Source organism: Protopterus annectens, chromosome 1.part2 (assembly GCF_019279795.1).
Source record: "Protopterus annectens isolate FY-2018-M chromosome 1.part2, PAN1.0, whole genome shotgun sequence".
Classification (NCBI taxonomy): Eukaryota; Metazoa; Chordata; order Ceratodontiformes; family Protopteridae; genus Protopterus; species Protopterus annectens.
The window spans coordinates 501,059,452-501,087,232 of NC_056727.1; the positions used below are offsets into that span (position 1 = coordinate 501,059,452).

The 27,781-nt window shown below is 40.6% G+C and overlaps 1 protein-coding gene across 2 annotated transcripts in view; it reads left to right on the forward strand.

Moving 5' to 3' along the window:
• The window catches only part of BUB1 (BUB1 mitotic checkpoint serine/threonine kinase), a 2,040,509-nt gene that overhangs the window by 646,174 nt on the left and 1,366,554 nt on the right, over nucleotides 1-27,781 (forward strand). For both annotated transcript variants that reach the window (XM_044057238.1, XM_044057245.1), the window contains exon 7: nucleotides 26,558-26,622. In XM_044057238.1, the coding sequence (XP_043913173.1) occupies nucleotides 26,558-26,622 (65 nt within the window). The remainder of the gene's footprint in view (nucleotides 1-26,557; nucleotides 26,623-27,781) is intronic.

Here is a 27,781-nt window from a genome sequence, read left to right on the forward strand (position 1 = left end):
TTATCGTCCTGATTGCTGATCTGCAATGCAGCTGTGCCCAGCACTACAATCATTTCTGCCTTAGTCAGGTTGGCATGCACCAGTCCTTTAGCCTTGCAGATCTCAGCCAACTGAGTCTTTGTCAACTTTCCATACTCACCTGCTGACACGCTTGCCTGCTCTCCCTGAATAAGCTAAGAAAAAAAAAAATAAAACAATTGTGATGTGAAACTCTGAATGCTCAGAGTGGACTGATTTGAGAGTACAAACACCTTCAGTGACCACTGTACACAGGCTGCAGGAATTCATTATCCACACCGCTACAAGCCAATTAATGTGATGCAACTATCTCACCATTGTCAACCAATTAATACGTGATGTGGATATCCCACCACTGTCCAATTAATATGTGATGCTCCAGCACTGACCTAGTAATCAAGGAGCTTCAATCTTCCCCACTGGCAACAGCTAGAGGGTGTACACACTGGGAGGATGACAAGTTGCACAGTACACTGGCAAGATAAGTTGCACAGTAAAGTGCAATTTCCCTTAAGAGCACATAGAGACCGCAGTCAGTCTAGGGCTGTTTTTTTCCCTCTTTCTTCAGATTCCCTATAAGACTCCCCATTGGCACAGCTATAGAGTTGAGATCTTAGCTGAGTGGTCAAGCCAAAACCTCTAGCACCCTCTGTCCAACCAGTGCTTCATGTCCCTGCCCAAGTAGCTGACACACACAGACACTTTTGATTTATATACAAACACACACATGGGAAAGGCTGGCACAGGTTTACTAGCTATGCCTCCTTCTGCCCAGACTATAAGATAGTTCTCACTCTCACCAACCACTCCTCAGCTACTCTAGGCCCTTAACAGTGGGTGTCCAATCCTACTGTATAATGTTACTAATAATCCAAATGGTAGTTTTGACCAAGCGCCAGGCTATTAGGAGTGACCTGTACAGTGTCACCAAATACATATGCAAGTACCTAAGAACTTAAATATGTCTCTCAAATATCAGCCACAAAGATAGGTTTAAATATATTTAATAAATAAATAAAATAAGAAGGCAATACTCAGAAAACAAACAGTTACTTCAGAGTTCAAAATCACAGGGCATATTTTAAAACAACATTGCAGGGCAGTCTCAAAGAAATACAGAAAACATATAAACTAATATTTACTGTATTCCTAACTATATAAGAAATTAGTGTGCCATATTTACTTAGTATTAACAAGGCAAGTGCATATGGTGATGATGAGTGGGATGTTCTTGCTAGATCCAAGACAAAATACAAAATGCACAGACTCTCCCTCTGAGAGAGTTTCCAAATTAATATCAAACATTACTGCTGGGTCAGCTTGGATTACATCACTGTCACCTGACTTCAGTTCCCAGCCTAAACAGAAACTTAACAGAATTTAACATCTCTGTGTCAGAAATGCATCTCTCCGATGTTTGGAGATCTTGTAAGTCATAAAACAAAACGCTTTTACATTTGAAACCTAGTAATTGCTTCTCTCTGAGACCATACAAAAAACTTCTAGCTTTATACTTTGCGTCTGCTACTGAACTGAAACTGAGAGAGAACATCTTTTGTTTATGGCGCAGGTATTAAGTAATTTAACCTCGACTATTAAGTTTTGCAGGTTAATCTTCTATATTCCAGCAGGGCACTCTGTGGGTACATCTTAGCTCAGTACATAACAAATAGTTCTGTATAAATCATACCAGTATTCACAAATGACAGAATTATTTACAAAATTCCTGATAGCTGTGCTGGAAGTGTGACAGTATCAAGGCAAAGCTTAAGGATGCTCCTGCTGATAATTTTGCCCGCTTTGGAGCTAATGCTTGCCCATTTCAAATCCTTTCAAGAAAAAGGGAAGGAGTTCTCTGAACTTTAGCATATTTTTGTGTCCCCAGTTTCTAAGTATCTCAGACTCCCTTTTCCACTTCTAAGAAAGGGCCACACAAACATAACTCTTCCAGGGCTAGCCCACTACTACTCAAAAGCCCCCCTTTCCAGACAAACCAAGTAGTCTTTGACTAACTGCCCAGTCTTACAAATATTCCTCTTTCCCAGCACACCTCTCACTGCCTTTCTTCTTGGACAAAAATTACTACAGAATAATGGGTACTTTGTCATCCAAACAGATATTGCATGGTTTGGAAGTCTAGTCCACCCTTCATGGGTATCCCTTCAAGACTAGCTTCCTCTTTTCCCTCCTGTACTTCAGGACCTGATTTCACAGGGAACCATTCAGGAAGTCTCTTCTCAGCCAAGAGGAATAGGTTTTTACTCAAGGATGTTTCTAGTTCCCTGGAAGGATGGCCCATGGAGACCTGTCCTAGACCTGTCTCACCTCAGTCTGTTTCTGTAGGTTCCCACCTTCTGCATGCTATTCCTCCAAACCTTGTTCTTCTACTGCCTCAGGCCTTTCTGGGGTCTCTGGACATCAAAGATGCATATCTTCATATCCCCATTCATCCTCTTTTTCAGGAAATACTTATGTTTTTGTTACTTCTCATTTTCAGTTCGGTGCCTTCCTCAGCGCTAAGGGTATTCACAAAATGCTGCCTTTTTTAGATTTCAAGGAATACATGTTTATCCTGGATGACCTGCTCATTCAAGCAACTCGTCCAGAATTTCTGCTGGAGAATCTCCATACAATCATCAGCTTGCTTCTAAACCTTGTGTTCATTGTGGTGCAGGATAAGAACAGATCTCATGATGGCATTTGTGCCCCTTCAGAAAGTAATAGTGTCTTGTAGATGACTTTCAGCAACTCCCGCCACTCGCTTTGACAACCAGAGAGTTTCTCAGACTTTTAGGATTCATGGCTTCTATTATTCCCATGCTACCTTTGGCCAAACTCCACATGAGAAATTCGAGTTATCTGAAGTCTCTCTGGTCCCAGCATGCACAGCCCGTGGATTTTATTCTTCATCATCTTCCTTGTCTAAAAAACGAACTGCAGTGGTGGATTCAGCAAATTTCAATGAACCCACATCTCCCTTTGTTGCTTCCTCTTCCTGTTCAGGAGCTGTTTAGAGATGCTTCGGACCTGGGGTAGGGAGCAACTTTGTGAAATCAGAAAGTCCAGGGTCTTTGGTCTCCCTTTATACAGAAGGAACACACAAACGTCAAAGAAATGAAGGCTTCAATTTTTGCTCTTCAAGCTTCCCAATCTTCTCTTTGCCCAGGCCTCCTGAAGGTGTTCAGACAATACCACAGTTCTTCGGTATGTGAACAAATGGGGGAGCAAAGTCTTATCTGCTTTGCAGGTGGCTCTTCAGGCTTGGGAGATTGCTTCCCAATCAAAAGTCACCTTACAAGGTGTCTGCATTCTTTCAGCTCAAAATGTTCTGGCAGACACTGTAAGCAGCTCCATGACTCAATACCATGAATGGATGCTCCACAGGAATGCGTTTCTGGACATTCTCTACTGGTGGGGTACACCTCAAATACATATTTTGCCCCCCCATCCCCGAACAGACTACTTACACAATATGTTTTCCAGAGTCCCAGGCCCTCTGGTATGGAAGGTGGATGAAGGGGATGTTTCTTTACACTCACCCACTTCGCACTTATTCAGAAAGTTTTGCTGAAGATTCAGTACGATAAACCAAAAGTCTTGTTGGTTACTCCCTTTGGCCAAGGCAACATTGGTTCCCTCCTCTTCTGCATTTAGCCAAGGGCAATCATCACAAGTTACCTCACATGGTGGAGCTTCTCACACAAGAAAAGGGATCACTTATTCACCCACACTTAACCCTGAACCTAACTCTCTGGGTGATAGGCTTCTGATCCTTTTTCGACATCTTTTTTTCTTAGGAAGTGCCTCTAGTCCTACAGGAGGAGAGGAAACCTAATACTAGGAGATCCTACTTGCCCAGATGGAAGAGGTTCTCCATCTAATGTTTAAAGAAATGAATCCATTTTCAGTGGCTGTCCCTCTAGATGTTCTTCATTCCACATTGCTGCAGTCCTAACTATTGGGTAGTCCGCTGTCCAGTCGGCCCGAATACCAAAGTATATGGCTGACGTCGGTCAGGGCGCATTAGACTGACGTCAGTACGTCAGGGTACTAATGCGCATGACCGACGTCATATCCTCAGTCTTTTTTGCCGCATGGTCCGATGCAGAAGCAATTTTGCGAGTGCAGGTTGGCGTTCTGAAAGTTTCTGAAGTCAGAGTTTCAGACCGAATCAAAGTTGGCTAAGTACGCCGTTGGGGAATATTTTGTTTTTTTCTTGCCTCAGTATTTAACCGGATGTCAGAAAAAGTGAATAACTGTATTTCTTGTGGGAAACGGATACCTCATAGGGATTACCATACTTTGTGTATACCTTGTTTAGGGCCTGAGCACGACGTTGTTGGATGCCGCTCTTGTGCTAGATTTAACAAACGCACTATTAAGAGAAGGTTAGACTGTGCCAGGTTAGTTTTTGGGAAGCGTTATGCCGTCGGAGGCTCCGTCGCCCGCTTCGGCCAAAAAGCACAAGGACAAAGCAGCAAAGCCTAGAGTGGAAGAACCGACAGTCCCAGACGTCGGATCTTTAGAAGGCTCAGTGGAGCCGGAGGTTTTGCCAGGTGTTTCTTTGGAGTCTCAGGGAGAGACTTTACTGTTACAGGATGTATCCTCGCAGGAAGTAGGCCAGGCTGAGGGGGCTTCTCAGGTGGCTGTTCTTCCCTCTCTTCCTAAGGTGGTTAGAGCCTCCCCTTCTGTTTCCAAGGCTTCTTTGAGAGGCAGGCCAAGTTTAACTTCAGTGGGGGTTTCTCCTAGTGCTTCAGGGTCTTTGCCTAAGAAACATATGCTTAAAATGGCAGAGGATTTGATTACTATGATTAGAGGTTCTATGCCCCTCCTGATAAGAGGCCTAGGGTGGAACCTGAGTTTGAGAGTTTTGAGCAATGTTCGAGGCTTCTGAGTCTTGGCTGAAGACTTGCAGGAGTATCCTCCTTATTCTGATTCTGATGTGGATGATTCTACTCCTTCAGCTTCTCCTCCTGAGGATTTTTCATTTTCAGAGACTCTGCATTCCATGAGGGAGCATTTTAAATGGGAAGGTCAAGATTTCTCTGATTCCAGGAAGAGGCTTGGGAATTCTTGTTTTTACCCCAGCATAGGCCTTTAGCTATACCTCCTGTTCTGAATGTGGTGGAAGATGTTTTTGCAGAGGCTTCCCTCAATCCTGATTCTTTGCCTCCTGCCCCAGTTAAACCGGATAGGTACTATAGGGTGCCTGAAGCTCATAAGTATCTTTTTAAGAGTCCTAGGGCAGACCCGGAAACTGTCTCTCAGGGGCCTAAAGGTGTGAAGGCCTCTGTTGTTAAAAATCCTGTTCCTCCTGATAAAGAGGCAAGGGCTCTGGATAGATGGGGAAAGAAAGTGTATACTTCTTCCACTTTAGCCATGAGGGCGTTGAATTGTCAGTTTCACATGTTAAAATATCAGAATTATCTCCTTTCACAATTGAAATCTAAGGTGGATGCTCTGGCAGAAGGTATTGAGTGTAAAGAGTTGCAGGATTTAGTTCATGTGTCTGAACAGGTGGGTAAACATTCCTTGCAATGTGGTTTTGATGCTGTGCAGGCCTCCTCGAGGGTGGCTGCCACTGGTTCTGTTCTTCGTAGGCATGCCTGGTTGAGAGATCAGAATTTAGCTGAGCATGTTAAAACAAGGATTTTGGATGCTCCTTTGCAGTCTGATGTGTTGTTTGGTTCGCCTGTGGAAGCAGTCTTAAAGAAAATGGAGGACAAGGCTAAGTCTATGCAAACTGTTAAGGATTTTTGCAGGTGCAGCCTCCGAAGTTTAGTAGAAATTGGCCTACTAAGGGATGGACTTATCCTGCTTATGATTCCCAGTCTAGGGGTAGGTCTAGGCGTGGTAGGGGCAGAGCTCAAGGTTCTTTTAGGCCTAGGACAGGGAGTTCCCCTGCTCAGACTTCTGGTGAGGGCAGGGGTCAGTCCTTTCGTAAGCAGACCCAATGACCTGCCTTTTCAGCTGCCAGTACATTCTCGCCTGGCAGCACCTTTGGGAGGAAGGCTGTCTCTTTTCAAAGAAAATTGGGATTTAATTACCCAAGACAGATGGGTTCTGGATATCATTCACCACGGTTACAGGTTTTATTTCCATACCATGCCTCCTTTCAAAGGCATGCCAGACATTCCTCCTCTACAAAGACAAGAGGCTCACAAGCAAATTTCTCTGTTGCTCCACATAGGGGCCATTCAGCCAGTTCCTGTGCCAGAAAGGGGCCTAGGATTTTATTCTCGCCTGTTCCTAGTACGAAGAAGGGGAACACGTGGAGGCCAATTTTGGATTTATCTATCCTCAACACTTATCTGGACATTCCCAAGTTCAAAATGTTGACGTTACAACAGCTTTTACCTCTGCTGGGCAAGGATCACTGGATGGTAACTTTAGATCTCAAGGAAGCTTACCTTCATGTGCCTATAAGACTAAGTTGCAGGAAGTATCTGCGTTCGAGCTGGAAATTCTCATTATCAGTTCTCTGCATTGCCCTTTGGCTTATCCACTGCGCCCAGAGTATTCACAAAGGTTCTGGCTCCAGTGATAGCTTACTTCAGGCTAAAAGGAATTCAAATCTATCCTTACTTGGACGACTGCCTGATTCTAGCTCAAGAAAAGGAAGACCTTCTACAGCATTTGGATTATGTCATAGCAGTGCTAAGATGCCTAGGGTATTCTGTGAACGAAATAAAGTCCAGTCTAGTACCCTCTCAAGACATGTGCTTTCTGGGTGTGAGACTGAATACAGCAGCCCAGATGGCCTTTTTAACCCCGGACAAACAAAAGAATCTTTCCAGTTACTTCCATCAACTATCTCTTCAGTCCGGGCTGACTGCAAGGACAGTCCTTCAAGCCTTAGGGTTCATGGCATCTTGTATTCTGGTGCTTCCCAATGCCAAACTGCATATGAGGAAGCTGCAATGGTATCTCAAAAATGTATGGACACAGCACTGCCAGGATTTGGACACTGTCATTCAAATAATACCTTGCATTCAGAAGGAATTTTTGTGGTGGGCTCAGGAATGTCACCTAAACAAGGGACTCTCTGTGACCCGGCCAGAGGCGAGTCAGATTCTAACGACAGATGCCTCAGACATTGCTTGGGGAGCTCATCTAAATGGAAAGTGGATACAAGACAAGTGGCCTGCCAGACTACAGCATCTACATATCAACATGAAAGAGATGTTAGCAGTCCAGTTTGCATTAATGGCTTTCAAGGAGTTATTTCTTCCAGGGCAGGTGTTGATTCTAACAGACAACACAACTGTCATGTGGTACATCAACAAACAAGGGGGAACACATTCTTACCCATTGTGCAGGCAAGCAATGATTTTATGGGAGACTGCGCTCAGCTTGCAACTAACTCTTCAGGCAAGGTTTCTGCCGGAGCACAGAACTCCTTAGCAGATGTGTTAAGCAGACAAATCATGGATCCCCACGAGTGGAAACTGGATCTTCATGTATTTCAAAATTGACAGTGTCATGGGGAACTCCAGACATAGATCTGTTCGCTTCTCCACTAAACCACCAGCTGCCAAAGTTTTGCACAAAGAGGTTTCATCACACAGCTTGGAAAGTGGATGCTCTTTCTTTCAGTTGGAAAAATCTTCATGTGTATGCTTTTCCACCTCTGCCTCTTCTCCCAAAGGTGCTTCTAAAGGTCAGACAAGACAAGCCAAGGATGATTTTAATAGCTCCAGATTGGCCTCGCAGCACTGGTACCCATTACTGAGGAGTCTGGTAAGGAAGCCTCCATGGCCTTTACCCTTGATTCCACACCTGTTGTCTCAGAGGGACGGTCACCTGCTCAATGTCAAGCTTCAATCTCTTCATCTAACAGCCTGGCATATTCTGTTTTGAAAGACAGCAGGTCTCAACTTCCTCAACAAGTTTTAAATGTGATTATGGAAGCCAGAAGACCTAGTACAAGGAAAGTGTACGCAGAAAAATGGAAGAGATTTTTATTTTGGAGTGCAGCAAACAATTTGGAGATTTCTGAGCCTAATTTGAGTGGGGCTCTTCAATATCTTACTGAGTTATTGGACAAAGGTTTGTCTTTCTCTTCCATTAAGATTCATGCTGCAGCAATTTCAGCTCACTATGATTGTGACCCACCATTGTTTTCGCATCCTTTGTTCAAGCAATTTCTTAGAGGGGCAAAGAATATAAGACCCCCACGTAGAGCTCCTACTCCTGCTTGGGATCTCAATTTTGTGTTGGAGAAACTTACTCTACAACCTTTTGAGCCTGCGGCTACTGCTGAATTGAAATATTTGTCATGGAAGACTGCTTTTTTGTTGGCCATTACTTCTGCAAGAAGGGTTTCTGAGTTGCAGGCCCTTATGGCGGTAGAGCCTTTTGATTTTTCATAAGGATAGGGTATCTTACGCACTAATCCTTCCTTTATGCCTAAGGTGGTTTCTAGTGTGGCTTTAAACCAAACTATTCATTTGCCTACTTTTTATGCAGATCCCCAAAATAAAGGGGAAAAGATTTTGCACACTTTAGATGTACACAGGCAATTGCGTTATTATTTGAGCAGGACTAAGGATTTTAGGCAGTCTCAGCAGTTGTTTGTTTCTTTTGCTTTGGGTTCGCAGGGCAAGCCTGTGTCAAAACAAACTATTTCTAGGTGGATTGGGTTTTGCATTGCATTTTGTTGTTCCCATCATGGCAAGGAGATTCCAGCTGGAATTAGGCCTCATTCCACTAGGGCTACTGCCACTTCTACAGCATTTCTAAGGGGGCTGGCCACTAAGGATATTTTGGAGGCAGCTACTTGGAGTTCAGTGCATACTTTCTCTAAGCATTATCACCTTCCTCTCTACTCTAAGTCTAGGGCTGGTTTTGCCACAGCTATTTTGCAAGGCATGTTGTCAGTTCCTGCTTCCTTATGATTTGCCAGCCTCCCTTACCTCTGCTTTGGGATTCTACCCAATAGTTAGGACTGCAGCAATGTGGAATGAAGAACATAGTACAGTTTTGTACCTACCATAAATGTAGATGTTCGAGGATCCACATTGCTGCAGTCCAATTTACCCTCCCTCCTTCCCCTCTGTGTTTAAGGGTGGTTGTGTAGGTGAGGTTATATTCTGGTAATTTTGTATATATTGTACATATTTTTGGTGCAGGTATGTTTGGAATTTTTGGTTTTGGCCTTAGCTTTTCAGGGTCTTCTGACATCTGGGGCAAGAAAAGACTGAGGATATGACGTCGGTCATGCGCATTAGTACCCTGACGTACTGACGTCAGTCTAATGCGCCCTGACCGACGTCAGCCATATACTTTGGTATTCGGGCCGACTGGACAGCGGACTACCCAATAGTTAGGACTGCAGCAATGTGGATCCTCGAACATCTACATTTATGGTAGGTACAAAACTGTACTTTTTGTCTTACTTGTATAAACTGCTTAAGGCCAGATTGGCTTATTCTTCTATAAAAGCCCACTTATCTGCCATTATTGCATGTCTGCCTCTGTCCCCTCCCTTAGCATCTAGGCTAGAGGTTAAGCTTTTCTTAAAGGTGTCTTTCATATCAGACCTCCTAGGAAGCCTGTTCCTCCACCCTGGGATTTGAATTTGTACTGGAAAAACTCACCCAAGTCCCCTTTGAGCCTGCTGTCACAGCTACCTTAAAGCATTGCACTTGGAAGACTGCTGCTGGTGGCCATCACTTCTGGTAGAGTCTCTGAACTCCAAGCTTTAATGGAATCTCAACCTTTCCTAGTTTTCCGTAAAGATAGGATCTCTCTGCATACTAACCCCTCTTTCATGCCCAAGGTAATTAATGATTTGTCCCTTAACCAATCTATTAATTTACCTACCTTTCTCTCACCTCGCATTTCGTGAAAGGGTGTTGCATACCTTTGATGTGCATAAACAACTCTGGTTTTACCCGTATAAAACAGTCCTTTAGGTTATCAGAGCAACTTTGTTTCTCTTCACCCCAGTTTGCTGAGAAAGCCTGTGTCAAAACAGACAATTTCTTCATGGATTTCAAAGACCATTTCTTTCTTTTATGTTTTCTATGATAAAACTTTCTTCCTCAGTGAGAGTTCATTCCACTAGGGCTGTTGCTTCATCCTGGACCTTTTTCAAGGGGTTGGACACTGCTTTCATCTTGGAGGCAGCTTAAATGGTCTTCTCTGCACACCTTCAAACATTACAAGCTGGGTGGCATCTTCAGATCCAGAACAGGGTTTGCCAGGGCAATCTTTTGTATGGTTTTGTGGGGAGTTCTTCGTTTCCATCCTCTTTTCCGTTTTGTACTCTCCTTCATGTTATGAATACTGCAACATGGGAATAGAAGGACATAGAATAGTTGTGTAAAATACTACTATAACCAAAGATGCCCTTTTCTTCCATGTTGCGATATTCTATCCCACCTTCCATCCACCTTGGTCCATGTATTTCTCTAGATGATAGTTACCGCCCCTTTTTATCCTTGGACTGGTGGTCTGACTGGGGCATTCATTTCTTAGGACAGGACATGTGGGCATTACTTTTATGGTCTTCACTTTCTGCTGCCTTTGTGTGATGTACCCACATACCTTGCAGTAGTAAAAGTGTTTTGTACACTGGCTGGACGTTCGGGTTGCCTAGGTGGAGGATTTCTTATGTTATGAATACTGCAATGTGGAAGAGAACATCTGTGGTTATGGTAACACTACACAACTATTCTGTATAAGTAGAAGCACAGGCAGTAACATGTCTTAGCATGGATAACCTCATTTTCAGGTGTTTTAAGACCTCTGTTAGTTGTCTGTTTTGGACAAATGTTCCTTTTAGGAGGGTTAAACTTGATGGATATAGTTGTGCATTTCTATTAAGTTAACAGGTTATAGAGTGTTCTTATGGGGGTGTCTAGTTTTTTGTTTGTGGGTTTTTATTAAAATAAAAGTCTAAAATGTGACATGCGTTCCAGTAATAAGAAAAAAACTGTTTAAAGGATTAACCTGTCAAACAGTGGGTCCATATATCACAAAAGCTGGAAATAAATATTTTAAAAAGCTGTATATAATAGTTTAGAATAATGACTTAAAAGCTACATTTTCCATATTATCTTGGAATATGAATAGTCTCAAGTATAGACAAAAGGAAAAGAATATTTATGGTAAATGCAGAGTGCAAATCGCAATGACACGAAAGACATTTGGAAAGAGCTGGGCATGTGAATTTGATAAAAGAAAGGATTTCAGGATGGATATTGAGTAGAATGTCTCATAGACCATGGAAAAGAGGAGTACTTATATTAATTGCTATAAGAGTACCAATAGTGATACAAGAGGAAAAAAGATAATGGCAGATTTGTGGTAGTAAGAGGCTACTGGCAAAGGATGAGGATTACGTTGGCATGTATTTATATTCCACCTAAAACTGCTATTATGGAGCTTAAAGAAAAAAAAAACTGGCAGAGATGATCATCTTTCAGAAAGGAATAGTTCTTTTAGGTGGGGACTGGAATTTGATTTGCAACAAGATTTAAAAAATTGTATTTCACAGGAATGTCTAATTGGGAACTTTGACATGCATCCATTAGCCATTTCAGGTAATGCACCAATATTTACCAAGATAAATATGCAGGATAAAGAAGTAAAGAAGCAACACCGCTGCTTCCCTATCTACCTGTTAGAAATAGAGGAATTTAGGGAATGTGTAGTGGAAATTATTTGCGAGTTATCAGGGAAGATAGAATGTACTCCAGAAGTTGTAGCCAGTGAGTGGGGTAAAATGAAAGTGGAGTTTAAAAAAACGCAGTAGAAAATAGAGAGATGGTTAGGAAGTAACAATTGTTATTGTGAGGCCTGACAAAGACTAAATTATTGCAGAATAAGGGGAATCTCAAAGAACAAGAATGGGTACAATTGCAGTGTGTGTCAAAGGAAAAATATACTTTAAAAATGATCAAAACACGGTAGGTTCGGGTTAAGGCACTTTAATCTTGCAACAAGGAGACAAAAACGTGCTAATACAGAGTTTGTCTAATTAGAAACAGGAAATGCTAACATTTTTATACACTTTCTAATAAGACATTGCCTACCAAGCTGACGTAGTGAATCGCAAGTTCTGTCATCATCATTTAGTAATAATTGTTTTTACAATATTCTGCTGATTTATCAATTTTTGTGAGAAACTTCCTAAGGAAAACAACGTGGCCTTGGCTACCACCGGTTAGATATATGCAAGGTTACCATTCAAGGTACTATGGCTAATTCGAGCACAAAGCAAGTAGTTCATTTCTCTAATAGTCCTTTGTCTATGTTCTCTCTAAACCTTTGCAGCTGCACATGTTCTCGTACTTCAAACAGAGCTGATTGTTTAAAATCATTACATTTACAGAATATAGCATTGTTCATTCATTTTCTCCTGACCTAGCAGATAATCACCTGCTTCTCAAGTACATTTCCAAAAGCCATAAACATGAATATTGCTGTGCTAGCAATTACTAGGTCAGAGGGTATCTTGCAAGTTTCAGAAAGCACACTGCAGTTTCAAAAAGCATCTTTCTAGTCTCGTATGAAACTCAACTGTGTATAAAAACAGTGCATATAAAATAGAATGAAAAACATGTTAACTTATTTAGTTTCTAATTAGCATTAAGCATACACACATTAATACATATTTTTTTTTCTGACATTTCCCCCCTGTTAATACTTTTTAATTATATTTTCAAAAGAATAAACAGTTTGCTTCTTTTCCTAACGTCTTCCATTCAGGATTTGTAGTTAGTCATTCAGTTTAAACTTATGAAAGTGTTTCACATTCTAACAGTTCAAGTTCAGTACTTTGATACATAGTCTCAGAAACTGATATATCTATAAATTCTTTGATTAACTTTTTCATGCAGGGGATACCACAACAGATACAAGCTCCTATTAGGAGTAATCCCACAAAAATGGCAATCAAGATGTTCATTAGGATGGAACCCCACCCCCCAAACAAATTATGGAAAAAGTCCATCAGAGGGTTTGGGTCTGGTCATGGCCGACATTTGCTGTATCACCTCAAGGTGGTCGTTTATCTCGTGTTGATGATCTGGTATATACGCACAGCATTCTTCTTTGATTAAAGCGCACGTACCACCTCTCGTCGCTAGGGTGAAGTCAAGAGCCATTCGGTTCTGGAGCACTACAGTTCTCATAGCATTCAGTTCATCAGTTATCAATTCAAGAGCAGAAAAAGTTGCATTACTCATTACTTCGAAAAGTTTAGACAGTTTTCGCAGCTCCCAAATCGATTTCACTGCGCCATATGCAGGTAATATGCCTGCCCACGATATAACAGCATCACTCAAGTCCATGTGCGTCAGTTTGGTACCCACAGTATGATGGTCTTTCCAGCCCGCCTCGATCTGTCCCACCGGATTTTCAGGCTTTTTGACAGCTTTCTTGGCCACATCTTGGGTATTTCGAATATTTCCTTGAGGCAAAACTGCAGTGTGTCGTATGGCCGGGACCAGGTACCCCAAAAAACAACTGCCGGACCAATTCTCAGGTAACCATTTATATGCTTTTTTACCACACACAAAATAACAATCCTCTACCTTAGTAGTTACTTTGCTATAAAATGGCTGCCCTGCATGAAACATTTTCCTATCTATTACAGATAGTTGTTTAAAAAGTACAGGATTACGTTGCACTTGGTCAATAGTCTTATGCATGGACTCGAGAAATGAGTCCTAATTTGAACTACAAGTTCCACCCATTTTGTTTGCTTTGGTATAACATTTGTAATGTACAGTCACATTGCACTTGCTCCAACCCACTTGGATTGTGTCATTTTTATAAAAACATACAATTCCCTTTTGTGTCACAGGCAAATACAGTGCTACCTTATCATATGCTTTAATAGCTACTGTGTCATAAACCAAATTTTCCCAGGTCTCATTGACCCCTAGGGAGACTGCAGTCATTAATAACCCCCCCATATGCTGTTGGTATGGCTGTGCAAATCCAGCAGTTCGAAACATTGAAAGTCTCAGCATACACACGTGTAATTGCCTGATAAGTGTTAAAGTTTGGGTGCCAGTCTATGTTCGGCTCATCACGTTTAATCAGTTCAACTTTTGTGGCAGGAAAAAGGAAAGGCCACAACAAAAAGAACAATGTTATCAGTATAGCTACCAGAATAATCATGCAAGTTTTCTGAAATCGTTCAGTGTCTCTCTTTGCTCTATACCTGGTCATTTTGTTCTCGTTGTACAACAGTAACAAGGTTTTTGTCCAGTTCAAAGTTCTTAACCAGTTTACAGTGTGTCAAATAAATCTAGGACGCTCGCTCTGCGATCTTGACTGCAGTGGGTGTTGACAGTAGTACCTGGTACGGCCCTTCCCACTTCGGAGAACTCCAGTTTTTTCTCTTCACTATCTTCACCCAGACCCATGCGCCTGGGGCCACTGCTGCTTCCGATGGTTTTGTTTTCTCTTTATCTGAAACAGAATTTAACTGCAAAAGTTTGTTATTCAAAAATCGCCTCATATACCCTGCAAGTGAACTGTCAGCCTCCTGCTCTGCAGGCATGAGAGGTTTCCATTGAGGTGTATAATATGCCCTCCCAAACAGAACTTCAAAAGGAGTTAACCCTTTTGCATTTGGGACAGTTCTCATGCTCGACAGTGCCAGAGGTAAACAGTGCACCCAGTTCTTCTGTGTCTCACTAATCGATTTTCTAAGCTTATTTTTCAAAACCCCATTATGCCTATCTACTAATCCTGCATATTGGGGGTGGTATGCACAATGGTTTTTCAAAGATATCCCGAAATAACGACTAAGTTGTATAGTTAGATTTACAAAGTGTGTGCCATTGTCACTATAAATCTTTTCCGGTATGCCAAATCTAGGAATAATTTCTTTAACAAGGACTTTTGCAACAGTAGCTGCATCTGGATTTTTAGTTGGAGAAGCTTCCACCCATTTGGAAAGCATATCTATTAATGACAAGGCAGTACTTCTTATTTTCGCATTTGTTCAGTTCTATAAAATCCATACAAATAGTATGGAACGGATACAGTGGTATAGGGAAACTCCCTTGCTTAGGTTTCAATGCCCCTTGTGCATGATGCTTGTTACAAATATGGCATGCTGCACAAAAAATTTTTGCATAGTTTGTAAATCCATACGTCGTAAACACTCGATTCACTAACTATACCATCCCCCCTGTTGAGACATGGCACTGCCCATGGCTCAACAAAGCTGCATATCTAAACAAGTTAGATGGTAAAATCGGTTTCTTTTCTTTGGAGATGTACAGTCCCTTCTCAAGGATTGCTCCTTGTTTTATCCACTTCTGTTTTTCTACATTTGTAGTAAGTGTCTGCATTGTTTTTAACATTTCTAAGTCTAAAATCTCAGATGGTTGTAATTCCTCACTTAAAAGAAAAACTTCTAAAGCTGCTTGTTTTGCAGCTGTATCAGCCCTCGCATTACCTTTTGAAATTCTATCCTGTTGCTTGGTATGCGCTACACATTTACAAATAGCTACTTTCTGAGGTAACTGAATAGAGTCTAACAACTCTAAAATAAACTGCGCATGGTTAATTGGTTTACCAGTAGATGTGATCATCCCTCTATTTTTCCACTGCTGCGCAAAAACATGTACAGTAGAAAAAGCATACTGACTGTCAGTAAAATTGTTTACTTTCTTACCATTTGCTAAGGTACATGCCCTTGTCAAGGCAATCAATTCTGCTGCTTGTGCAGATAAATTGTGTGGTAAAGACTTTGCTTCTAAAATCTCGGTATCAGAAACTACTGCATTACCCCACTCTAGATTCTGTCCTGTAGGACCCTTCCTGCACGAGCCATCCACATAGTATGTCACCTCGGCATCATCCAAGGGAACATCTGTAAGGTCTGTTCTAGGTAGTGTCTTTTGCTCAATCTCCTGCAGGCAGCAGTGTGGTTTGCCATCTGTAGGGGTTGGGAGCAAGGTTGACTGATTCAAAGTAGTGCATCATTCAATTGTCATATGAGGTTGGCTCAACAGTATAGTCATACAGGAAAGATGTCTAGCAGGACAAAGATATGCTACTTTTTCTTGCAGTAAAATAATCGCGACTGCATGAGGCACTCTCATTGTGAGAGGGTGGAACAATACTACTGAGGCTGAAGCCTGCACTGCCATTGTAGCTGCGACTACTGCTTGTACACAGTGGGGCAAGGATCGCGCCACTGGGTCTAGCTGTGATGAATAATAAGCTATGGGGCGTTTTGTCCCCATGTTGTTGTGTTAACAATGATGTCATATAACCTTGCTTACAATCTACAGTTTGGAAAAATCGCTTATGATAGCTTCTTCCTTAGTTTTAGGATTACCAAACTATCAGTTGTTTCAGTTTGCAGAAAGCTGATTCTGCTTCTGGTGTCCACTGTAATAAATCCTGTGCTGCCATCGGCTTTTTGAATATCAAATTAGTCAGCGGAGCAGACTCCAAAGCATAGTTTGGTATCCAACTCCGACAAAAGTTAGTAGTACCCAGGAAGGACATCATTTCCTTCTTGGTAGTTGGTTTAGGCGCCTGTAATATTGCTGTTTTTCTGTCTTCTAATATTCTGCCTTCTTTGGATATTACATAGTCCAGGTATTTGACCTGTTTTTTCCAAAGTTGGTTTGTTTTTGTTTACCTTGTGTCCTTGAGTGGCTAAAAATTGTAATAACGCTATGGTACCCTCTCTGCATTCTTGCTGGGTGGGGGCTGCCAGCAGAATGTCGTCTACATAAAGTAAAATCTGACTACCTTTCGGTGGGATAAATCCCGCCAGGTTACTTGCCATTTCTTGTGCGAATATTGTTGGACTTTCACAATACCCTTGTAGTAGTCTCGTATATGTATACCGTTTCCCTTGAAATGTAAATGCAAACCAATGTTGGCTGTCTGGGTGTATCAGTATTGAGAAAAATGCATTACTAATTCCTACCACAGAAAAATACTTTTGAGGTTTCAAATCATTCAATAAAGTGTGTGGATCTGGCACCGTAGGTGCCCTGGGTATAACTGCATCATTTACAGCTTGTAAATCTTGGACCATACGCCATTCCCCGTTTGCTTTCCTAACAGGAAATGAGTGTATTACATGGTGAATCAGGAGATTCTATTAAGACTCCTTCCTTAAGTAAGGCTGTTATTATAGGTTTGATTCCTATTTCCGCATCCTTTCTTAAGGGATGCTGTCTCTTTTGAGGTCTAAATGCTGATTTTGGCGTAATAGTAACTGGTCCTGCTGTACGAATAAGTCGTATATCTGATTTTCCTGTTGACCAGAGAGTCTCTGGTATGTCTCGTAAGGCTTTTTCCTCTTCCTCTAGTAAGAGCGCTACTCAGCTATCCTCACTTGCCTGTGAGTGCACAGCTGGGTGTGTCTGTTTTATCCAATTTAATTTCTGCTTTTGTACTCCTTGTTCAGAGAGTTCTAACTCTGTCTGTTTTTCCCACCTTGTGACTTTTTCTCCTAGGTCTGGCCACTTCAAATTTCTATCATTAGTTAAGCTTACATGTGGTAATCGATTAGATTTGTAAAGTGCTAGGAATTCCTGGGGCAATGAACAGCTTACTACACTGTTTCCTTCTGTGTCCCAGTACAAATTTCGCAATACTAACCTATTAGCATGGTTTCTAAACAGTTCTTGCTCATATTCTTTATCAGGTCCTGGTCTGTTACAGTAATATAGAGTGCAGTGCAACAAATGCTGTTTATCAGTGTCAAGGGAAGGGGATTTACTGATGGCTACATTCATCAGTTCTTCGGTTACTGCCCCTGGACCAGTCGTAACTAAGTCCTGGCTGTACCAATAAAATATTTCACCCTCCGGTTGCACTACAAAAGTATCCATTTGTCGCTCTGCTTCCATACCCTGCATAGTTGGAACTACGGCTATGCCAAATATCTGCATTAAGTCTCTGCCCAAGAGATTCACTGGGCATTTTGCAGAAACAACAATTTTGCTTTTCTGGGTCATCCCTGAAACAGGGTCAGTTATCGCTATGTTATGGGAGAGTGGCTCCCGATACAGCTTTCCATTAGCCGCTTTCACTAATATGTAGTCCAGTGATTCTGAATTCTCTGGTAATTTGGAAGGATGTATCAGGGTCCATGAAGCCCCTGAGTCACACAGGAATTTGACTTCCCTCCCCTGTACCAGAAGTGTAACTTCCGGTTTTGTCTCTGCTAAGTAGAGCTCTAAGCTCAATAATGCTAAGTCCAAAATTTCATTTTCTTCATTATCTATGAATTCATGTACATCCTCTATTTCTTCTATCACATCCTCTACCCCTTGTATCACATTTGCATTTGTCTTTTCTTGTTTATTCCTATCCAGTAATTCCTGACTATCATATAGTCATTCCTCACCCTCCTTATCTTCCGTGGTTACCTTTTTATTTAGCCTGCAATCCCTTGCCAAATGTCCCTTCTTCCCGCATTTGAAGCATTCACCCCTTTTCTTTCGCTCTTCAAAGTCCTCTGATCGTTTATCAGATAGTTTCCCTGGGTATTTTTCTTACCCTTCTTCCCAGTTTGTACTACAAAGACATCTGATCCGTCTTCTACTGCAAATACTTGAGTTTTCTTTTTTTTTTGCTATTAAAATGCCTTTCGGCATGTCTTGCATATTCAAGTAATGACTGTAATCTACTTGTTCGATCTACCATGTGCTTTGTAATAAAGCTGCTAATGGGCGCAATACTGCTTTTTAAAACTGCATTCTTTAGCTGTTGCTGATATGGGGAATTATCTGTTTGATCTTCAGGTACCTGCATTCCACAATGGTTATTAAAACATTCTAATAATCTGGCATAATATCTATCAACAGTTTCACCTTCTTGTTGTATGCATTGATTAATGCAAGTCCACTCACCCCTAGGCCTCCATTTCTCAGAGATTCAGTCCGTCAGACCTTGCACTCTGTTGTCCAGTTCTGCGTTACTATGTGGGAGTGGTCTAAGCTCTGCATCATCGGGATTCCAGTTGCCACTGATCATGTGCCAATCTGGACCTACAATTTGTCTAACTACTTTTTCTACTTCTTCTCCATTCAAATGGTAACTTAACCTCATGCCCTGTAAGTCTTCTAAAAATTTTCTAAAATTAACTTTTGGATGGGGAATTCCCTCTGTGGCTTTCCGGATGTCTTCCAGTGTCCATGGTCTATATACTAGAAGAGTCGGATCCTGTCCTGCCTGTGGATTTGGTACTTCTATGAGTGGACATATCTCTTCCTCACTCATAGCTTGTGAATTTCTATTTATTTCATATAGTTCAATATCCCCTCTCATGTTGCGTGTTCGAGACCTGGTCTCGATAGGATCCCTGACAAGCAGTTTTGATTTTGCAGGAACAGCTGGATATAGCGGAGGTGGATCAGCTTGTCCACTCGCTTCATATTCCGGTAAGGGAAGCGGAGGGGGCGGAGGAGGGGCTGTTGCTATTACCAAGTTATTATCTTCTTTATCTAAGAACATTGCTTTTGAATTTTTAATCTTTTGTTCCCTGCGGTTTGCTTCCTCAAGCCACCTGTGCGCTTGAGGGACTCCTAATGGTCATTGCTTTTTTAGCTGACCTTTCGCTTCTGTCTTAAGTTGTCTAACAAGTTTAATAAGTGAAGATTTATCTAAATTACCATCAAATTTGTATTTATCAACCCATTTTGTATAATACTTAACATTATCGGCACGCTGTAATTGCATATATTTCGCGTCTTGGGTTAGGGGCGGGTCTCGGGAACTTTTCGTGCACTGATTTCCCGTGTTGCCTTAGCTAAGTTAGAAATTGTTACGTAACCCTTCTTATCACGTGGTACCACGATTTTACACCTTTTCACAGTTTATCTAGAATAACTGCCTACCTATTCTGTTTCCCTGATCTATGACAAGACAGCAATCTTTTTGTCCTTGATCTGCACATGCAAATCTCCCTGACAAAACAGTACTGTAACAAGTCCCTGATCTAAAACAGAAAAAAGGTAAATTCCTCCTTACCTGACCCTCCGTGAGTTGGTCCACCGGAACGTTGACTCGTCCTCCAATCCCAGATCAGAAACAGTGGCTGGCCTCTTTCGAACGACAATTCAGTCGGAGGTCTTTCAAAACAGAAGAGCCGATGTGGCCACTTCTCCGTACGGGTACATGCCACCGGGCCCAATTCTGACCTGTGCCTAGAGTGAGAGGTACTTTCCGGTCCGAAGGACCAAACTGTCAAAGGAAAAATATACTTTAAAAATTATCAAAACATGGTAGGTTCAGGTTAAGGCACTTTAATCTTGCAGCAAGGAGACAAAAATGTGCTAATACAGAGTTTGTCTAACTAGAAACAGGAAATGCCAACATTTTTATACACTTTCTAATAAGACATTGCCTACCAAGCTGACGTAGTGAATCACAAGTTCTGTCATCATCATTTAGTAATAATTGTTTTTACAATATTCTGCTGATTTATCAATTTTTGTGAGAAACTTCCTAAGGAAAACAACGTGGCCTTGGCTACCACCGGTTAGATATATGCAATGTTACCATTCAAGGTACTATGGCTAATTCGAGCACAAAGCAAGTAGTTCATTTCTCTAATAGTCCTTTGTTATCTCTAAACCTTTGCAGCTGCACATATTCTCATACTTCGAACAGAGCTGATTGTTTAAAATCATTACATTTACAGCATTGTTCATTCATTTTCTCCTGACCTAGCAGATAATCACCTGCTTCTCAAGTACATTTCCAAAAGCCATAAACAATAATATTGCTGTGCTAGCAATTACTAGGTCAGAGGGCATCTTGCAAGTTTCAGAAAGCACGCTGCAGTTTCAAAAAGCATCTTTCTAGTCTCATATGAAACTCAACTGTATATAAAAACAGTGCATATAAAATAGAATGAAAAACGTGTTAACTTATTTAGTTTCTAATTAGCATTAAGCATATACACATAAATACATATTTTTCTGACAGAGTGGTAAAAAGAAAATAAGGACGTAACCGAATAAGGTGTGTGAGTTTAGAAAGGTTGCTGTTATGCAGCTGATTTGTGACAGACGAGTACCAGTAAGAGTGAAAGGGAAGGTCTACAAGAGGGTAGTGAGACCAGCTATGTTATATGGGTTGGAGACAGTGGCATTGACAAAAAGGCAGGAGTCAGAGCTTGATGTGGCAGAGCTGAAGATGTTAAGATTTGCACTGGGTGTGACGAGGATGGACAGGATTAGGAATAAGTATATTAGAGGGTCAGCCCAGGTTGGAAGGTTTGGAGACAAAGCCAGAGAGGCGCGATTACGTTGGTTTGGACATGTGCTGAGGAGGGATGCAGAGTATATTGGCAAAAAGATGCTAAGGATGAAGCTGCCAGGTAACAGGAAAAGAGGAAAGCTTACGATAAGGTTTATTGATGTGGTGAGAGAGGGCATGCAAGTGGTTGGTGTGACAGTGCAAGATGCAGAGGACAGGAAGAAATGGAAACAGTTGATCTGCTGTGGTGTGACCCCTAATGGGAGCAGCCGAAAGAAGAAGCTCTTATGCAGCTGTATTTTGATAACTCAAGAGCTCAAAACATTTTGACACAATTTCTTGGGCAACAGAAAGTGGAAGGGTTTGTTGCCAAACTTAGGGAGGCTATAACAAGAGATTCTGTAGAGGTATTGGAGATATTTCTGAAGGTTTATGTAAACTGGTATAAAGCAGAAAAGTGGGGAAGTCAAGAAAAATCGCAAATTGAAATATTTATGGAAGACTAGGCTCAACAATAACAGCTGAGTGGAGGAGATGAAATAAAAATGATGTGTAACCAATCTGCAAAAACGTCTTTAGGAATAGAAGTTTGGAAGCTAGGAGTGAAGAAAGTGATCAAGATCTGAAGGTTTTGTTTACAAATTTAAAAGGAGTTGAGGCATTAATACCTTGGGGAAAAAGATGTGGTGGCTGTAATGCCTAAAGACTGTAAAGACCCAACTGTTCCAACTTCATATAGGCTCATTTCAGTGTTAAACCATGATTCTAAAGTGTGTGGATGTAATGACTAGAGAGACTGGCAAAGATTATGCCAAACTGATTTATATGGGTTAGTGTAGTTTTTGTGGAGGAGAGGCAAACATTTGACAGCATTGATAGGACAGTGATGATCCAGAGGGAAGCAGAATGTCAGAAAATACCATTTTTTGTAGGACTTGATGCAGCAGAGTAGGTTAAGATTGAATAGGGCAATAGTAGCATTCGCATTTCCTGATAAAATAAGGTTAATTAGGATGATATATGGGGGATCGGAGGCAAAAATCAAAGTGGGAGGGCTCCTTTCTTATAAGATGAATCTATACAGAGGAATCAGTAGCGTCGACTTTCCCTTTCTTATGCATTATATTTAAAACTATTGGCAAAGAAAATAAGGGACTCAGAAAATCAAGGATATAATGGGTATGGTGTTCAATAAAGTTGGCTTTATTTGCAGATATTTTGTACCTGATGGAACCAGGAAAGGACATATCATTGTTGTGGAACATTCTGAGACAATTCTTTTTTTTGTGGGGATATAAAATTAAGATAAAACAAAGGCTATAGCTATAAACTGTGTACCCGCACATGAATTGGTTCAGCAATGCCCATTTATTTATGGGATTTGATAAAATGAAGTATTTCGGAGTACGGATTAAAAAGAATTCTGTATTAACAATTATGGATATGTGGGAAAGATTAAACAAAAGATAATCCAAAAATTGAGAAACTGGAAGCCCTTGCCTTTGGCTGTAGATAAAATCTGTGTAAACCTCATTTTAGTTCCTTTAGTTTTATACACAGATCAGGCATATTTTTATCAGCGGAGAAGTTGTGGTTAGTTAATAGAGTTGAAGGATTTTGTTTGGTACGGGAAGATGGCAAGAGTTAAGTGGGATAAGTTGATCCTCCCAATAGTACAAAGTGATGTTGGATTACCTGATTTGAAGGGATATTTTAGAGCTACACAGTTAAGGCTCTTAAACATAATGCAAGCAGAAAGGGATGATAAAGCAAGGAGGTAATTCAAGAAATAAGGAAAGATTGGGATTTTGGACACAGATCCTCAAGGATAATAGTCATGCAGAGTATTGTATTCATAAAGTAGCAGAAAGTATGCTAAGAATTAAGACAGCAAAGGAAGGGTCTATATTATAAGCACGAAAACCCTAAACCACGAACGCTCACATGATCGAAAATACCGGGAATCGAAAGTGTGATTACAGTGTCGTGTTTAAGTGAGGAGTGGGGTACTTGCCCTTTCTTCACTGTAGTGCGACCTCAGAGTTGGAATATATAGTTAGCGGGGGGGGGGGGGCTGTGCCCTCCACAATAGCAACTTCGATTACCGTCATTTTCGCTCATGTGAGCGTTTGTGGTTTAGGGTTTTTGTGCTTATAATATAGACCTCACATGAATGGAGATGGGCTATTCTGTCGATAGGGGATGACTGCAGTTAGGATCACAGAGAATATGCAAGTGGGGGCTGGAACATATGTATCTGTTTTCATCTATATCCCATGATGTGTGTTTGAATTGGTTTGAAGAATATTTGTTTAGGAAGGGCTTATTACAAAATAACATCAATTTATATGTAGAAATGATGGAATTAGTATTGACAATTGCATCTTTTTTGATGAACAAATATTTCTACAACAAAGAGGTGTAGCAATGGGGGCAGCATGTGGCACCCTATATGCCAATATTATGTGTGAATGGGAACATAGGTTTTTGTTTGGACATGCTCATTTCCAGAATTGTGTATCTTATTTGAGATACCTGGACGATTTGTTCATCATTTGGAAGGGTGAGTGGAGTGATGTTGAATCATTCTTGGAATATATTAATACTACCGAGTTTTTGAAATTTTCATGTGTTACATGAGGAATGTATTAGTTATTTGGATGTAAATTTGGTAAAAGATGTGGGTAATGGTAGATATGTTTCTACCATTTACAGGAAGCCCACATACTCTAATTCATTCTTGCCTTTTGATAGTTCACACCCCTTGTCCCAAAAGAAAGCAGTTGTCAAAGGACAGTTAGTCAGGGCTGCTAGGATGGTATCGTTATTTGATGATTTTATGAATTAATGTGCCTTACTGGAATCAGTGTTTCTTAGAGACTACCCTAAAGAATTTGTGAGCGAGATTAAAATGGAAGTGATAAGTGGGGGAGGAGGTGGGTCTATGCTCCTATTTTAATGGACTTGGAAACTGATGATTTTTCACAATTTTACTGAGCATACTCATGTGGTCCATGAAAGTAATTTGACTGTACAACAAAATGCTGATGTTAGTAATGATGATGTCAATTTTAGGTTGGCCTTTATTACGTGATTTACTGTGGACTTCAAAAAGGTGAGGGATGTTTTTAAAAATTGGTCCGTGCTAATTGGATGTCCATGCGTTAAGGAACAAAATGGGTTCTAAGCCAGTGGTTGTATACAAGAGGGGTAATAACCTGAAGAATCTTAAGAGGCCACTTTGCCCACAGAATTTTAAAGGCAAAAAAATTTGGCAAATGTCCAAATTTAGGTGTAATTTTTGTCCCGATATCAATACTGGGGAACACTTTGATATTAATGGCTACTAGTTGAATGTTAAAGGGAAGTACAATTGTAACCGCTTAGGAGTAGCATATGGGGCATTGTGTCGATGCTGCCCAGTATATGTCTGAAAGACTGAGTGGAAATTAAAAAAATCGTATTTATGAGCATATTTATGAAATAAGAAAAAAGACCAATGCTCTATTTCAGCACTTATTGGATTTCCCTGGGCATTAATTTAAGTTTCTGGTAATTGAATTAGTTAAACCTAACCCCAGGGGTGTGGACCATGGCAACTTTTTCTTGAGCAAAGGGAGTTGTACTCGATTTTACGTTTGAGAGCAGTAGGTTGGCCTGGGTTGAATGAGATGGTATCCGTTGGATATATTTTAAAATTGAAAGCAGAACATAGATAAATTCAACACTTGGTTTTCTTTTTTCTAATTGAATTGTTTTTAATAGATTTTTTATGTATTTCACTATATGTATTTTAGAGTAATTGTGCATGTTTCTCTCTGAATGTGCAATGAGATACTGATGTCACCTGGCTTCATGGGTATTTAAAGTTCAGTTGAGTGTATACTTTTATCTGATGAAGTCTCCTCATTGTCTGAGACGAAAACGCTAAGAATAAATTTTGGAGAACGAGTCCTCCTTGCTGCTGGGTGGCTTTTACTGTTCAAGTGTTTGTGGATTTCTATGCTGTAACTTATGGATTAAGCCTGGAAAGGAACCAAAGTATTAGAACAGATCATTGAGAGGCAAAAGCTAATGGACCAAGAAGACATTTGGATTGCAGGTTAGTTGTTGCATTCCCTAACAGGGATCAATATCAAAGCACAGACAGAGAAAGGGATGGAGGAATCCAAAATGAAAGACCTGCACTGGTTGAGTTTTTAATTGAATCTAGAACAGAAATTGCTTTTAAAGGATAATTAGTACGACATATAAAATATTGCATAATAACTATAAGAATCCATCAGAGGAGGTCAGAAAAGATTGGGAAGAGAGACTTGATAAGCAATTCACAAACAGTGCGTGGATATATGTATGTGTGACTCCCATATATGAAACGAAATGTAGAAGATTTGGGAATTTTGCCTTGGTGTTTGCATAGATACTTCTGTATCCCAAGCAGACTCGCAAGACTTTTTTCCTGTGGTAGATTGCAAATGGAGGTGTTGTGGGGCAGAAAGAGGTATCTGGGAGCATATGTCATCTGAGTGCAATGAGTTGGTAAAGATTTCTTAAAGTACTTTCACAAATACTGGATGTGCAAATGAGTGTAACTAAGGACACTAAGGAAATGATTTTTAGGTGGAATACAAGATCTGAATTCTAGTGGCTGTCAAAAAATCAGTTACTAGAAAATGGAAACCCTAGTGAAAAAAATGGCTATACTTGAAGTAGTGAATATCAGGAAGTGGAATCTTTAGAAAAGGTCCGAGTCCATTGTATAGGGGAAAAACGAAAAGTGTGGGAAGAATGCATGCAGAAAAATGTTTTGGAGAGGGAATGCCATTTAAGAGAAGGCAGGGATTGAATAATTTATGTAATGTTGCTTTGTATGGTATAGAACAATATGTGATGTACAATGTAAACGAGAACTTGTTAATACGGTTTGATTACTTTTATATACATGCAAGCCTGTGTCATAAGTGATTTAATAAAGGTGTTTCAAAACGATGGGATGATGGAATTGTTTTAAACTACTTGAGGACAGTTTAAGGGAGCAGAGAGGTTTGAGGCTACTTCTGATTGTTGAATGGAGGGAATTCATTTTCTGCTTTGAGATTACCTGCAGTGGTAGATGGAGTTTATAAGTGATTGGTTATTGTGATGTAACATGTGCTTGTGTGAGGATGGTGTCTAAGGGGTTGCTTGATTTATTGATGCCATTTACTGAAATATGCATCTAACACAGCTTTACAGATAAATCAAATGTAGAATAATTAGGATTTCTAACATGTTAATGTGATTCATTTTCATTAAAAATGCTTATGTAGTAAAACTACTTTCCTTTTTTAAGATCTGCAGATGAGACGCATTCTTTGAAGACTGTGAAAGGTTCAGGGGTAAAAGATGGTAAAGAAGGTAAATATTTTAATTGCTTTTCATATCTGAATTTGATTGGGTTAGCAAAGAACTGATATCTCAGGATTGTCTGGATGAAATATGATTTTATTTTAAGGACTAATGTTGAAACAATTAATGCTTATAGATTTTCCTTTAAATTTATTGGTGCTTTACTTGGCTAGATATTTCTTGCCATACTTGGCAGCATTGAGCTGGTTTTGTGAGCAATGAAGTGCTGTCATTCATTTAATGTTGCCCTGTTTGAAACTGACTTTCTTAAACCTATTCATTTCATCTTGTCCCTTGTTGACTGTTGGTCCAGTGTTCTCAGATTTCTACACAAGTGTGTGTTACTTGATGGTATGCTTTTTCCTGTATTATGTTTTCTGTATGTTGTTTTGAGCTTTTCTCCCCGGACCTCTGCTGAAAATGGACAATGTACCCAGTCAGACTATCCTGGTCGACAAATGTAAAATAACACCCGCCAGGGTGTAATTTACAGACAACTGCAAACTAGGTGCAATCATTGAATCCCCAAATGATGTCAGCATACTCCAGGACGGTCTCACACAGACCAACAATTGGTGCATTAGTCACGGTCTCAAACTGAATGCAAAGAAATGCATCATCATTCTCTTTGACACAGTGTCCCATCACAGTATCAAATCAACAATACCCTAAGTACCCATGAAGTGGTAAGGGCCATGGGATCACAAGTTGACTGCGACCTTAACTTCAACCACCATGTGTCTACTGTAGTAAGAAAGCTTTCTACATAGCACTCTGTATTAGTAAAGACATCGCCTTGAGAGCAAAAGAAGTTACAACTCCCCTATACTCAGCACTTATCCTTCCCATAATTTAATATAATGCCCTGTTTGGAATGTACTGTACTAAGTGCTTGCAATGAGAGAGACCTCAGAGGTTTCTAACAAAGATTATCAAGGGGCTCCAGCATGTGCCTTACATAAACTGAATAAAGTCCCTTTCACTATATTCCGTATTGTATAGACTTCTTAGGGGGGGGGACTTATGCCTAGCCTACAGAAAAATCCAAGACCCAGACCTAATGAACTTGCTGCATATCCGTAAAACAAACGGGACTAGGACTACCCGTTCCAGGGACCTAAATATGGCCTGCGACCTAAATAGGACATGCTGGAGGGGACAGATTTAT